The sequence below is a fragment of the Ovis aries genome, chromosome 1 (assembly GCF_016772045.2).
Source record: "Ovis aries strain OAR_USU_Benz2616 breed Rambouillet chromosome 1, ARS-UI_Ramb_v3.0, whole genome shotgun sequence".
Taxonomy (NCBI): Eukaryota; Metazoa; Chordata; class Mammalia; order Artiodactyla; family Bovidae; genus Ovis; species Ovis aries.
This window is the reverse complement of record NC_056054.1, coordinates 122,419,562-122,432,465: the sequence shown is the minus strand read 5'-3', so window position 1 is coordinate 122,432,465 and position 12,904 is coordinate 122,419,562. Positions and strand designations below refer to the sequence as shown.

The window sequence follows — 12,904 nt, the reverse complement described above, 5'->3', positions numbered from 1 at the left end:
AGTCCTTCCAGTGAACACTCAGGACTGATTTCCTTTAGGATTAACTGGTTATGTCTCCTTGCAGTCCAAGGGACTCTCAAGAGTATTTTGCAACACCACAGTTCAAAAGCATCAATTCTTCTGTGCTCAGCTTTCTTTATAGTCCAACTCTCACATCCATGCATGACTACTGGAAAAACCATAGCCTTGACTAGACAGACCTTTGTTGACAAAGTAATGGCTCTGTTTTTCAATATACTTCTAGGTTGGTCATAACTTTTCTTCCAAGGAGTAAATGTCTTTTAAATTCATGGCTGCAGTCACCATCTGCAGTGATTTTGGAGCCCAGAAAAATAAAGTTTCCCCCTCAGTCAGTCTCTCCCATCAGGAAGCTTCCATAAGCCTCTTATCCTTCTCCATCAGAGGGCAGACAGACTGAAAACCACAATCACAGAAAACTAACCAATCTAATCACATGGACCACAGCCTATCTAACTCAGTGAAACTGCCCTTAGTCATAGTGTATTAATGTTTTAAAAAATTATTGTTTAGATCAACTTATTATTATTATGAGTCTTTTTATTTAAATTCATGGGGGATATTAGTTTCATTTCTCATAATATCCTCATCTAGCTTTGGTATCAGGGTAATAAGGAAGTAAATAAGGTATATTCTTTTTTATTTTCTAAGAATTATATGAAATGGTAGTCCTCTCTTGATATACTTGGGGCCCTGGTTCCAAGCTAACTGAGGATACCAAAATCCATGGATGCTCAAGTTCTTTATGTAAGATGGATAGTATGATAGTCCCTTTGTGTCTGCATATTTGGATTGAAATTTGAATCCTAGACTTGCTGAGCCCAGATGAACTGGATGTTAGACTGTCTGTGGTGTTAGCTATTGTTTATTGAAGGCCTGGCATGTGAACACCGTCATGTGAATATTAAATAGAATTCCACAATACCCTAGTAAGGGCAGTATCATTACTCTCATAAGTGGGAAAGTGAAGATTCTAGAAGGGAATATTCTGTTTTGGAATCAGTTTCTAGCTGGGCAACAAGAATCCAAATTACCCAGTTTATGTTACTTCAAAGCTTTCCTTCTTAACTCGACACCACCCTGCCTCCCTGGCTAGCCCTTTCAGCTTCTCTCTTAAAATCCTGTAGGAAAGTGTTAGTTGCTCAGTTGCATCTAACTCTTGGTGACCCCATGGACTGGAGCCCACTGCGCTCCTCTTTCCATGGGATTCTCTGGGCAAGAATAACGGAGTGGGTAGCCATTCCCTTCTCCAGACGATCTTCCTGACCCAGGGATTGGACCCGAGTCTCCTGCATTGCAAGCAGATTCTTTACCATCTGACCAGGGAAGATTAAAACCCTATATATTTCTTAAAAACTTTCTCTCGCCACCTTTCATAGTTATCAGACTCCAGTCTCAGTGCAATTGGTCCACCTGTGCAGATTCAACCAACCCTAGGATTCAGGGTGCCAATCATACTTAGCTATTTTATGTAAGGGACTTGAATGTCCTTGGGTTTTTTTATTGTGGAGATCCTGTAACCAGTACTTCATGGATACCGAGGGGTTACTGTTTCTTGCTTAAATTTTTGGTGGCATTCACTAGTGAAGCCTTATGGACCTGGACATTTCATTGTGGTAGGACTTATAATTGCAAAATTTGTTTGGTAGATACAGGGCTATTGCAGTTTTCTATTTGTGCTGTATTCTCTTTTGATAATTTGTATCTTCAGTGAATGTGTCTGTTTCATCTTAACAAATTTATTTGTATAAAATTGTTTACTATATTCTCTTATTATTCTTTGCAAGTCTGTAGCGATGTTACATCCTAATGTTGAGAATTTGTATCATTTACCTCCCCTTCCAACTCCTTCTCTCCTTCTCTTTGTTCTCTCCCTTCTCTTCCACCTCCCTCTTTTCTCCAACAGTCTAGCTGGGAACTAATTGGCTTTATTGATTTTTTTTTTAATAAATGTTTTATTTTATTGTTTTTTTTTTTCTCTATGGTATCTCTGTTTTCTATTTCATTTACTTAGGCTCCTTATTATTTCCTTCCATTTACTTATTTTGGATTTAATTTGCTTCTATCTAGCCTATTAAGAAGAAGCTTAGATTATTGAATTTGGACCTTTCTTGATTTCTGATAATGTATAAACATGTTAAGTTGTAAATTTCCTTCCAAGCATCATCGTAGCCATATTACACAAATTTTAACATGTTGTATTTTTATATTCATTCCATTCAGAACCTGTTTTTTATTTCCTTTGTCATTTCTTTGAAGGGTTATTTAGAATTATGCAATTTAGTTTCCAAATACTTGGATTTCTGTTTTTTGATCTGTCTAATTGATTTCTGGTTTATCTATGGTATGATCTGTGAGCACAGTCTGTGTGATTTTAATCCTTTTAAGTTTATTGAGACTTATGTTACGGTTCAGCATGCGATCTGTCTTAGTGAATGTTCCATGTACTCTGTTGAAGCTGAGTAGGATGTCCCCCAAATGTAAGTTGATCAAGTTGGTTCTTAGTGTTGTTCATATCTTCAGTGTCCTTCCTGATTATCACGGAAATCCTAATCAATTTGACATTTGAAATATTAGGATATGACATATAATGTAAATAGTATCACAAGTTCACTGCTAGAAATTATTTGAAAATATTTTAAAATGCATGCACAAGTACGATCTTTTCTATGTTAACTCTCTGCATCTTTCACTAACTATTTATGAGAAGTTTGCCCTTAGAAAATTTAGGACTGAAAACCATAGGATTATTTATTATCTCACTGAATGCTGTGTATCCATATATATGTTTACGATTGAGGCTTAGTGTGTTTAGTTATTGAAAATAAAATACAAATCAAGGTTCCTGGAAAAGCAGTGAAGTTAAAAATAATGCATGGTTTGAAGAAAGTCAGGTACATAGTAGGCAATGATATATCGGTTTTCTTTCTTTATAAGTATTAGCAGATTCTTGCTATGCAAATGAGTCAAGTACCCCTTCATACTGATTTGACCTATTTTAGAAAGTTAGATTGTACATTTAGAAGTAATGTTGGGATTCCCCAGTGGTCCACTGGGTAAGATTTCTTGTCTCAGTGATTTTGAGCCAGGCTTCATCTTCATACTTCTTTGTTTGCCCTGGTTCAGGAAAGAAAATTTGGGATTGGTTAGAGATGTGGCCTTGGTTTAGTGAGGCAAATAAGAGGAGGAGCCCAGTTGACTATGCTTTTTTGGGAAAATGTTCAGATTTGTGTATTCTGTTTTGTCTAAATTTGGTGGGGTTGGGGAGAGTACTTTTGTTTGTGTGAATTATTCATGTGAGAAGATGCTTCCAAATGTTCTCCACTGAGCTGTATCACCCTACAGTTGGGATGTATAGTACACAAAGATTTCTTACATACAAGCCAGTCGGTATCTAAAGGTGGCTGTTCCAGAAAGGACTGGCCTCAGGTGAAAATTTTTCATGAAGACATTTTTACTCTTTCAAACAAAAAGTTAATACATAGAGATTTATTTTTCTTAAGTCAGAGTAAAAATGAAAGTCAAATGCACATGTGCCTGTATGCTAAGTCACTTCAGTCATATCTGACTCTTCATGACCTCATGGACTGTTGCCCTCCAGACTCCTCTGTCCATGGGATTCTCCAGGCAAGAATACTTGAGTAGCTGCCATACCCTCCTCCAGGGGATCTTCCCAACCTAGGGATCGAACCTGGGTTTGCGTTGCAGAAAAATTCTTTACCACTGAGCCACTGAGGAAGCCCCAAAAGTCAAATATTCCTTAATAAAGGCTACAAAAGCTGTCTTTTTTTTCCTAATATATGTAGAAACTACATTGAATAGTATAAACTGAACTTAGGCAAATACAGTTGATTCTCAAGTCACACATGAAAATGCCTCACAGTCCTGTACAGTGTGGTTTAGCTTTTATCTATGTTGGTTAAAAAATATTCGTTTCAAGATTTCTGTGCAGCTGTTTAAAACTGTGGCTTTATCCTCAGTGGTGGAACCACATATGGTAACTAAGATTCTAATTATTAAAGTGCTGGTTTGAATTCTGTTTCCAGCTTCAGGTATATGGTCACCCTCAGTTCAACCCTATTAAGTTCATGACAGAACAGTTCCTGTTTAAACTACTGAGTCAGTTTACAAATATCAGGGTCACTGCATTTGTATTTGATCCTAGTGCAATTTGAGAGATCATTCCTTTCCATTTTTTCTGCTGAGTTGTACTTGTGGTTCACTTTTAAAAGCTTATAAATAAGCAGTAAGTCAATAAAAATGTAAGAAATATCAAGGGAGCTATAACTGTCTTATTTAAACTTTATTTCAGTGAAAAGCATGTGGGAAACAATTAATTTCTTGGCAAGAAAACAACAACAACCCTGACTAGTGATTAAATGCAGTTTTGCTGTAGACTATTTGGGATGAGGTTAGGAGAATCTTTGAGCGAGCAGAAAATTTACCTCAGCCTGCCAGGACTTTGGATCTAAACATGGTAGTTTTCTCCACCATTCATTGCTGTGTTCTCTTTCTCTCCTAGGAGTCCCAGCAAATGCTTGGAAGACTTATTCCAGAAAAACAGATACTCAATGACCAATTGAAACAGGTTCAGCAAAACAGTTTGCACAGTAGGTGTTTTCTTTTTAAAGTTGACATTTTCCTTCTTCACAGGCAAGAAATGAGAACCTGAAAAGCCACTTTTCCTCACTGCTAGTTTGTTTTTCTTATCTTGCCATGTTTTTCTAAAACAGGGGATTCACTTCTCACACTCAAAAGAGCCTTAGAAGCAAAAGAACTGGCTCGGCAGCAGCTACGAGACCAACTGGATGAAGTGGAGAAAGAAACTAGGTCAAAATTGCAGGAGATTGATATTTTCAACAATCAGCTGAAGGTACCTATTCTGTGTGTACCTACATGTATGTCTTACTTTGTTAATCTTTCTAAGTGACCAAGATGGTTAGTTGATATTTGAGCTCCAGGCAGGAAAATGTATTCTGCTGGTTTGTCAGCCTTCATAAGAAGCCCCTCACATTTATAGATGAACATTAAACAATCTAAGTTGAATTTTTGTCCTTTAAAAAATAAAAATGAATCTGGCCTCTTTAAATAAAGGGCTGTGTAAATGGTTCCAACTTGACATCTGTCTTTCACATGAATACATTTTTTGCACATCTTCATCCTTGTGTCTGTTGAGAACTCCATCAAGTTGAATTGCCAAAAGCTGGGCTCCCAAAGCTGCCTCTTTCTTATGTTCTTTGAAGAAGATTGAAAAGGAACTGTTTTCTCTTTGAAAGCTAAGAATATTTTTTTGCCAATTCTTACCTTCAGGATTGTCCTTGAATATAGATAGATCTTTGTTTTGTGACCTCACACTTAAAAATATTATGATTTAGTGGAGTAATTACCTTTGTCTCTGTGGTGGAAGTGGTGCATGAATTTGTTATATTTTCACAGTGTAACTCAGGAAAATACCAAAGCTCCCAGGGAAGATACAGGTGGTGAAATCACAGTCTTTTTCTGATTTGGTGCTTTTTGTTTAACGTGACAGCTTTATCGTCTTAAAAATGATTATTATCCTGTAGTAAAATATCTTGAAATGCAAGCAGCTAATTTCCTATTAACAGCAATCACATACTTTAGGTTTAAGTAGATATTGAAGTTTTCAATCAGTTATGTTCTTTTAAAAAGTTGGATTTTACACATTTTTTTTTTCCCTCAAGTATTTTCTGTTTCCAACCTAAAATCCTTTATACTTGCTTCTGGCCAGTTTAGCTTCTGATACTTAGGAAAAGTTTAAATACTTTTCTTCATTATTCTGTTCTTCATTATTAGAAATCCAAAAACAAATTTGAAAGTATATTTGAGATTTTTAGTTGACTTTAGAATTTTGATTCTAGGCCAGCTTGTCTAGACATCTGAGTTTGAGGTATTTGTATTGTGTTTTCAGGGTAATAAGTAATGAGGTTTTCACAATTATACAATTCCAGAAAGATGATCTTAGGGGAGTTATTATTTGAGCCAACTTACCTTTGTGAGTTTTTTAAAAATATTGCTTTCATGCTTACACTGGATATATGTTTGTGTATGTATGTATGTGCACTCTATATATTTTCTGTATGTGTACATATATGATTTATGTCATGTAAGTATTGGAATTACAGCTGTCAGTTCTCCTTCTCTAGAATAAATAGAAACACTGACATTACCTCTCATTATTACTTGTCCCTGTTTCAAGCAAAAAGAATATGGCACTATGGCACCCTTGTAGTCCTTTTTAAGAGTCTCTTGGAATATAAACTTAAGTATTCAGGTGTCTTCTGACCCAGGCAGTACTCCAGATTTATGCCTTACTCTTAAGTTTGGCCCAAAGCAAGGTTCACATGTCAGAAGATGGGCTCTGGTCAGTGGTTTTGATAATGCCTAGATAACTTACAGATTATTTTTGCTGTTGTACAGTTGTCATTGCTAAAGAGAACACCCTGCTAATGTGATGTGAGTCACTCTCACTGTTTAGTTGACTAATGCTGACTTCAGTAGTAAGAGAGTTTTTAGACCTTTATTCTACTGGCCCTTTTTCCAAATATGTGTGTTTATCGCTCAGTTGTGACTGACTCTTTGTGACCCTACGGACTGTAGCCCACCAGGCTTCTCTATCCATGGACTTCTCCAAGCAAGAATACTGCAGTGAGTCACCATTTCCTTCTCCAAGGGATCTTTCCAACCCAGGGATCGAACCTGGGTCTCCTGCTTTGCAGGCAGATTCTTACCAGTTAAGCCACCAGGGAAACCCAAATATGCTTGTTTTTAAATATTTCTTTCTGTTGTAACTTTTCTTTTAGTTTTCCATTATTACTTTAAATTTAAGTCAGTGTGGAGAGTAAAAAAAACCATCACAAGCCAGTATGTAGCTTACATTGTTTTATTATTTAAAACAAAAGTTTGGAGGACTTAGTGACCATATTATGTTTCTGACAGTTGTTATTTCTAGTATTCCTCTCCAGCCTGGTAAGATCAAAACAGAAACAGGTACACTGAAGATCAAAAGATTTATAATTTGAGGGGAACAATTCTTGAGGCTGTAGCCCTTTCCCTGGCAAAGAAATAAAGCCACTCTTTCCTTCTTTTGAAAAAAAAAAAAAATGTATAATTTGATTGAGACAGCTCAGAGGCAGATTTAAGACTTTAGCCTCTTGAGTATCTCCCGTCTGTTTTCTTTGTTATAATCACATTGGCGAATGTGAAGCTTTTTTCTTTTTCTTTTTACTTTAGAGCTTATTCACTTTGTTGTTGGTGTTTAGTCACAAAAGTATATGACTCTTTTGTGATCCCATGCACTGTCATTGCTAGGCTGCTTTGTCCATGGGATTTCCTAGGCAAGAATATTGGAGTGGGTTGCGGTTTTCTCCAGGAGAATTTCCCAACTCAGGGATCAGATCTGTGTCTCTTGCACTGGCAGGCAAATTCGTTACCATGAGCAGTTATAATACCAGACCACCTGACCTGCCTCTTGAGAAACCTATATGCAGGTCAGGAAGCAACAGTTAGAACTGGACATGGAACAACAGACTGGTTCCAAATAGGAAACAGTGTATGTCAAGGCTGTATATTGTTACCCTGCTTATTTAACTTATATGCAGAGTACATCATGAGAAATGCTGGGCTGGAAGAAGCACAAGCTGGAATCAAGATTGCCGGGATAAATGTCAATCACCTCAGATCTGCAGATGACACCACCCTTATGGCAGAAAAGTGAAGAGGAACTAAAAAGTCTCTTGATGAAAGTGAAAGAGGAGAGTGAAAAAGTTGGTTCAGAAAACGAAGATCATGGCATCTGGTCCCGTCACTTCATGGGAAATAGATGGGGAAACAGTGGAAACAGGGTCAAACTTTATTTTGGGGGGCTCCAAAATCACTGCAGATGGTGATTGCAGCCATGAAATTAAAAGATGCTTACTCTTGGACGAAAAGTTATGACCAACCTAGATACCATATTGAAAAGCAGAGATATTACTCTGCCAACAAAGGTCCGTCTAGTCAAGGCTATCGTTTTTCCAGTGGTCATGTATGGATGTGAAAGTTGGACTGTGAAGAAAGCTGAGCACAGAAGAATTGATGCTTTTGAACTGTGATGTTGGAGAAGACTCTTGAGAGTCCTTTGGACTGCAAGGAGATCCAACCAGTCCATTCTAAAGGAGATCAGCCCTGGGATTTCTTTGGAAGGAATGATGCTAAAGCTGAAACTCCAGTACTTTGGCCACCTCATGCGAAGAGTTGACTCACTGGAAAAGACTCTGATGCTGGGAGGAATTAGGGGCAAGAGGAAAAGGGGACGACAGAGGATGAGATGGCTGGGTGGCATCACCAACTCAATGGTCGTGAGTTTGAGTGAACTCCAGGAGATGGTGATGGACAGGGAGGCCTGGCATGCTGCGTTTCATGGGGTTGCAGAGTCAGACATGACTGAGCAAGTGAACTGAACTGAACTCAACTGAGCAGTTATAATTTCTCCTAACATGAGATGAATGAGGCGAGCCAGCATTCGGACTCTTTGGGATTTCTTCTGTGTGTCCCTTGGTACAGTAGTACCTCCGCAGCATCCTCGATAATGTTGGCAAAAATTACCTCTACCTTACTGAAACATTTCAACTGTCCAGTAATGCCACACGTCATGTTTGATGGTATGAATTTGGTTCATCCTAAACCTTCCTCTCCCCAGAGGAAACCAGCCTAGAGAGTAGAGAAAAGAAATTAGGACTTAGTTTTGTTTTATATTCCTATAAACTGTTCATCTAGAGAAAGAAAGTTTAGTTCACCCATTATCAACTAGTATGGTGACACTGGAGAAATACCTATAGAGCGTAGACTTTTTAAAGTAGTTCATCAAAGGGGACTTCCCTGGTCATCCAGTGGTTAAGACTGAGATTCCAATGCAGGGGACTTGGGTTAGATCCACGGTCCGGGAACAAGGATGCCATGTGGTGTGGGGCATGGCCAAAAAAAGAAATCGTTGATCAGAACATTAGAACCTGTATTCAGTTTCTAGCCCCATAAATGAGTTGTTCCATTTAGCAAAATCCAACTCTCATAGATTCTTTGGTACAAAATTACTTGCAATAAGCCATTCACTTCTTTTGACACACACTCATGGTCATGTCCAGTTCCTTGGCGATAAGGGCATGCAGGGAACAATAACATAGAGGTAAAGATTCTTGCCTGCCAATGCAGAAGGTACAGTTTCAATCGGTGGGTCGGGAAGAAATCCCCTGGAGAAGCAAGTAGCAACCCACTCCAGTACCCTTGCCTGGAAAACGCATGGACAGAGAAGCCTGGTGGGCTACAGTCCATGGGGTCGCAGAGAGTGACTGAGCACAGCACATGGCACAGGAACAGTAGTACCTTGTTTTAGCTCAGATTCTCAAGCATAAGACTGTGTTCAGGAAGTGTAATTGTATTTAGTTTCTTGAATGAGAAAGGGTTTAAAGGGTAGGTATGCTGTTTCCTTTTTCTTTCTTTCTTTATAATAGGTAGACTGGTTTAGTCCTGTCTGCCAGCTGTCTAGTTCAGATTTATCCTTTTGAGAACTGCTCTTTTTTTTCTTCAGTTAAGCAAGAATTACATTTATGCCTCCTTACTCAGTTTCTGATAACCAGTGATGGAAGTGCTCAAGTCATTAATTAAAGAGAAAATCGATTACTTTTACAGTTAGATTAACAGATATTTATTTCAGATTGGTAGCAATTTACTAAAAATATAAACCATACTTACAGTTCTGGTCAAGAACTGGTCAGAGCTATGGATCATATGGCCTCTGGAATCTTGGACCTTTCCATTTCCATTTTACCTAATGGAAATTGAAGACTTATTTTTTACCTTTTAGAAAAGACTACTTTTCCATGTGGGATTCCCAGGTAATGTTAGTGGTAAAGAATCTGCCTGCCAATGCAGGAGACACTAGTTGGATCCTTGGGTCAGGAAGATTCCCTGGAGAAGGAAATGGAAACCCACTCCAGTATGCTTGCTCGGAGAATCCCATGAACAGAGGAGCCTGGAGGGCTGCAGTCCACAGGGCCACAGCGTCAGGCATAACTGAGCAACTGAGCGTACATTTTTGCATCCTTTTGTAGTAGACAGCTACCTTATAGATATGATATTTATGTTTTTCAGAAATGATGCCAAAACAGAAATGTCTTTCTAATTTATCACCCAAAACCAAGAATTACTTTAAAAAGGAAAAAGAAAGAATAAACTTGGCTTTTGTAGGTCTATCAAAAAGGGAGGAAACGATAACACTCTGATATTAAAGCTTTGGTGCTCGAATTCCAACTGATAGCCTTTTATTTTTACCAGCTTTTGTGTGAACAGTAAATTTCAGTGGACCAAATTTATCTATCACATTTTCTGCTTTTAAAATGTTCTATATGCAGGAACTATTTTATCATGCTTTTCAGTTCAGTCGTGTCTGACTCTTTGCGACCCCATGAATTGCAGCATGCCAGGCCTCCCTGTCCATCACCAACTCCCAGAGTTCAGCCAAACTCATGTGCATCGAGTCAGTGATGCCATCCAGCCATCTCATCTTCTGTCATCCTACTCTCCTCCTGCCCCCAATCCCTCCCAGCATCAGGGTCTTTTCCAATGAGTCGACTCTTCGCATGAGGTGGCCAAAGTACTGTAGTTTCAGCCTCAGCATCAGTCCTTCCAGTGAACACCCAGGACTGGTCTCCTTTGGGATGGACCTGTTGGATCTCCTTGCAGTCCAAGGGACTCTCAGGAGTCTTCTCCAGCACCACAGTTCAAAAGCATCGTGCTTAGGAATCAGTAACCTCATATTCATGTTCTAGAAACCTCAATTCAAAATTCAATTGCTTTGACTTTTCTCTTTTTATCTCATTTTGCAGGAAAATCAAAGCAATTGGGGGGGGGGGCTCTGTTTGCCTTAAGGGCACATAGAACGATTCTGATCATTATTTTTCTTACCTACAGTGCTTAGCTGTAGGTGTAAAATTATGGTTCTAGCAAGTGTCAAATACCATTACGAATAGGAGCTTTTTTAACAGCACTTGACCTCACGTTGCCTTTGGCAATGTTAGTGGTTACTGGCATAGTTTTCTTTGGCCCTTATAGGTTAATGTTCCATCTTTTAATATCCTCACTATGATACAGAACAGCAACATAAAGTGCAGCTTAACAGTTTTCAGGACTCTATTGTAAGCTAAAACAATGCACACAAAGCATCTAGATGTTGTTTTGTGCTGAAAAGTCGAGTCCTTGTTGGTCCCCGCTAGGCGCTGTGTGCTGGCCGAATTCTAGCTGGCGTTTATATTAGAGCGTTTCTTTCCAGTCAGTGGCGATGGAGGAGGCAGTGTTTCAGTGCCTGGCAGTCCTCCTGTGCTGCGTCATCCACTTAAACTTCTTTCTAAAGGTTTCCCTGCCCTGCTCAGGCAATGCACATCTTTCTCAAACTAAGAATGGTGAACCATCTCCAGCTCTGTGCTTCAGTTTCCCCCATGCAGATGAGTGCTCAGTGTCTAAAACAGCATTTACCATGAAGTGCTAATAAGCCTTTTTTGTAAAAGTTTATCATGATTAATTATTATAAATCATGGAGTTTATGAGTGAATCTTTCCTCTTGAAAAATTGTGTATCTGTTGGTGTGGGTGTGTGATGGAAGCTCTGAACTACGAGATGGATAAGGTACTATATACTGTAGTCTTTATACCAAGCCTATTTTGGATCACTGAATTTGCCATGTGGCTGCAAAAATTTGAAAGACCATACTTGGTCGTTATTTGGGTCAATATGCATATTTTCATCAGCAGATATTATAGTCAATATACTATTCCAAAAATGGATAATCTTTTATTTCTCAGAAAAATGTGAGTATTTAGGACTGATTCAGAGTTAAGAATTACATCCTTAATATACTTGGGAAATCCAGGCTTTGTAAATTAGGTACAAGATGCTATTAGAAATATAAACTCTGCTTCTAATGCTACCAGTTCTAAAAATTGCTCCTAGGAACTGAATTGTTGTTGAAATGAGAATGCCAGTTATAGTAAATAAGGTTCTTCGCTTTACTGAGGCTTTTATGCTCTTGGTTTCAGACACTTGCTTTCAATGGCAGGCTCATTCATTATGAAGGCAGTGAAAGGCAAAATGTTTAGCAACCAGGCAAGAAAAGAAAAGAGCTGGAGAAGGAACTGCAGAACAGAATGAAATGTCAAGAAAAAAAGCATGTGCAGGGAAACAAGGATGGAAAGGAAAAGATCCAGAAAGAGGAGATCCAGAGACAGCAAGAGAACTCAGTGTGAATTCAAATAACCATGTTGTTTTCCCATATTAGTAGAGTAACGTTTGGCTGTTTCATGGCTTGTTCAAGATCAAATTTTATTTTTACCTGTATGATCCTTTTGAAAAGACTTTCTTTGCACAGAATAAAAAACTGTAACTCTCATTGAATGTACTTGTGATTTTGGAAACTTCAGACAGATTCCTTCAATGTAGAAAAGTAATTAAACACTACCAAGACTCTAAATAATTAACAAACATTGTGTGTTAGATTCTGTGCCATACCAGTAGGCTTGTTGCTTGGTTGGTTGAGGTTTTTAGTAACAGTGGGGGTTTTTCTTTTGAGGTTTTAAAAAAGTACTTGACAAAAGGAGTTCAGTTCAGTTCAGTTCAATCGTTCAGTCATGTCCGACTCTTTGCAACCCCATGAACCACAGCACGCCAGGCCTCCCTGTCCATCACCAACTCCCGGAGTTCAGCCAAACTCATGTGCATCGAGTCAGTGATGCCATCCAGCCATCTCATCTTCTGTCGTCCCCTTCTCCTCCTGCCCCCAATCCCTCCCAGCATCAGGGTCTTTTCCAATGAGTCAACTCTTCGCATGAGGTGGCCAAAG

The 12,904-nt window shown here is 38.7% G+C and overlaps 1 protein-coding gene across 23 annotated transcripts in view; it reads left to right on the top strand.

Annotated features, from left to right (window-relative positions):
• ITSN1 (intersectin 1) overlaps positions 1-12,904 on the top strand; it is a 251,652-nt gene that overhangs the window by 123,835 nt on the left and 114,913 nt on the right. For all 23 annotated transcript variants that reach the window (XM_027978041.3, XM_027978032.3, XM_060416051.1 and 20 more), the window contains 2 exons: positions 4,541-4,628; positions 4,752-4,891. In XM_027978041.3, the coding sequence (XP_027833842.1) occupies positions 4,541-4,628; positions 4,752-4,891 (228 nt within the window). The remainder of the gene's footprint in view (positions 1-4,540; positions 4,629-4,751; positions 4,892-12,904) is intronic.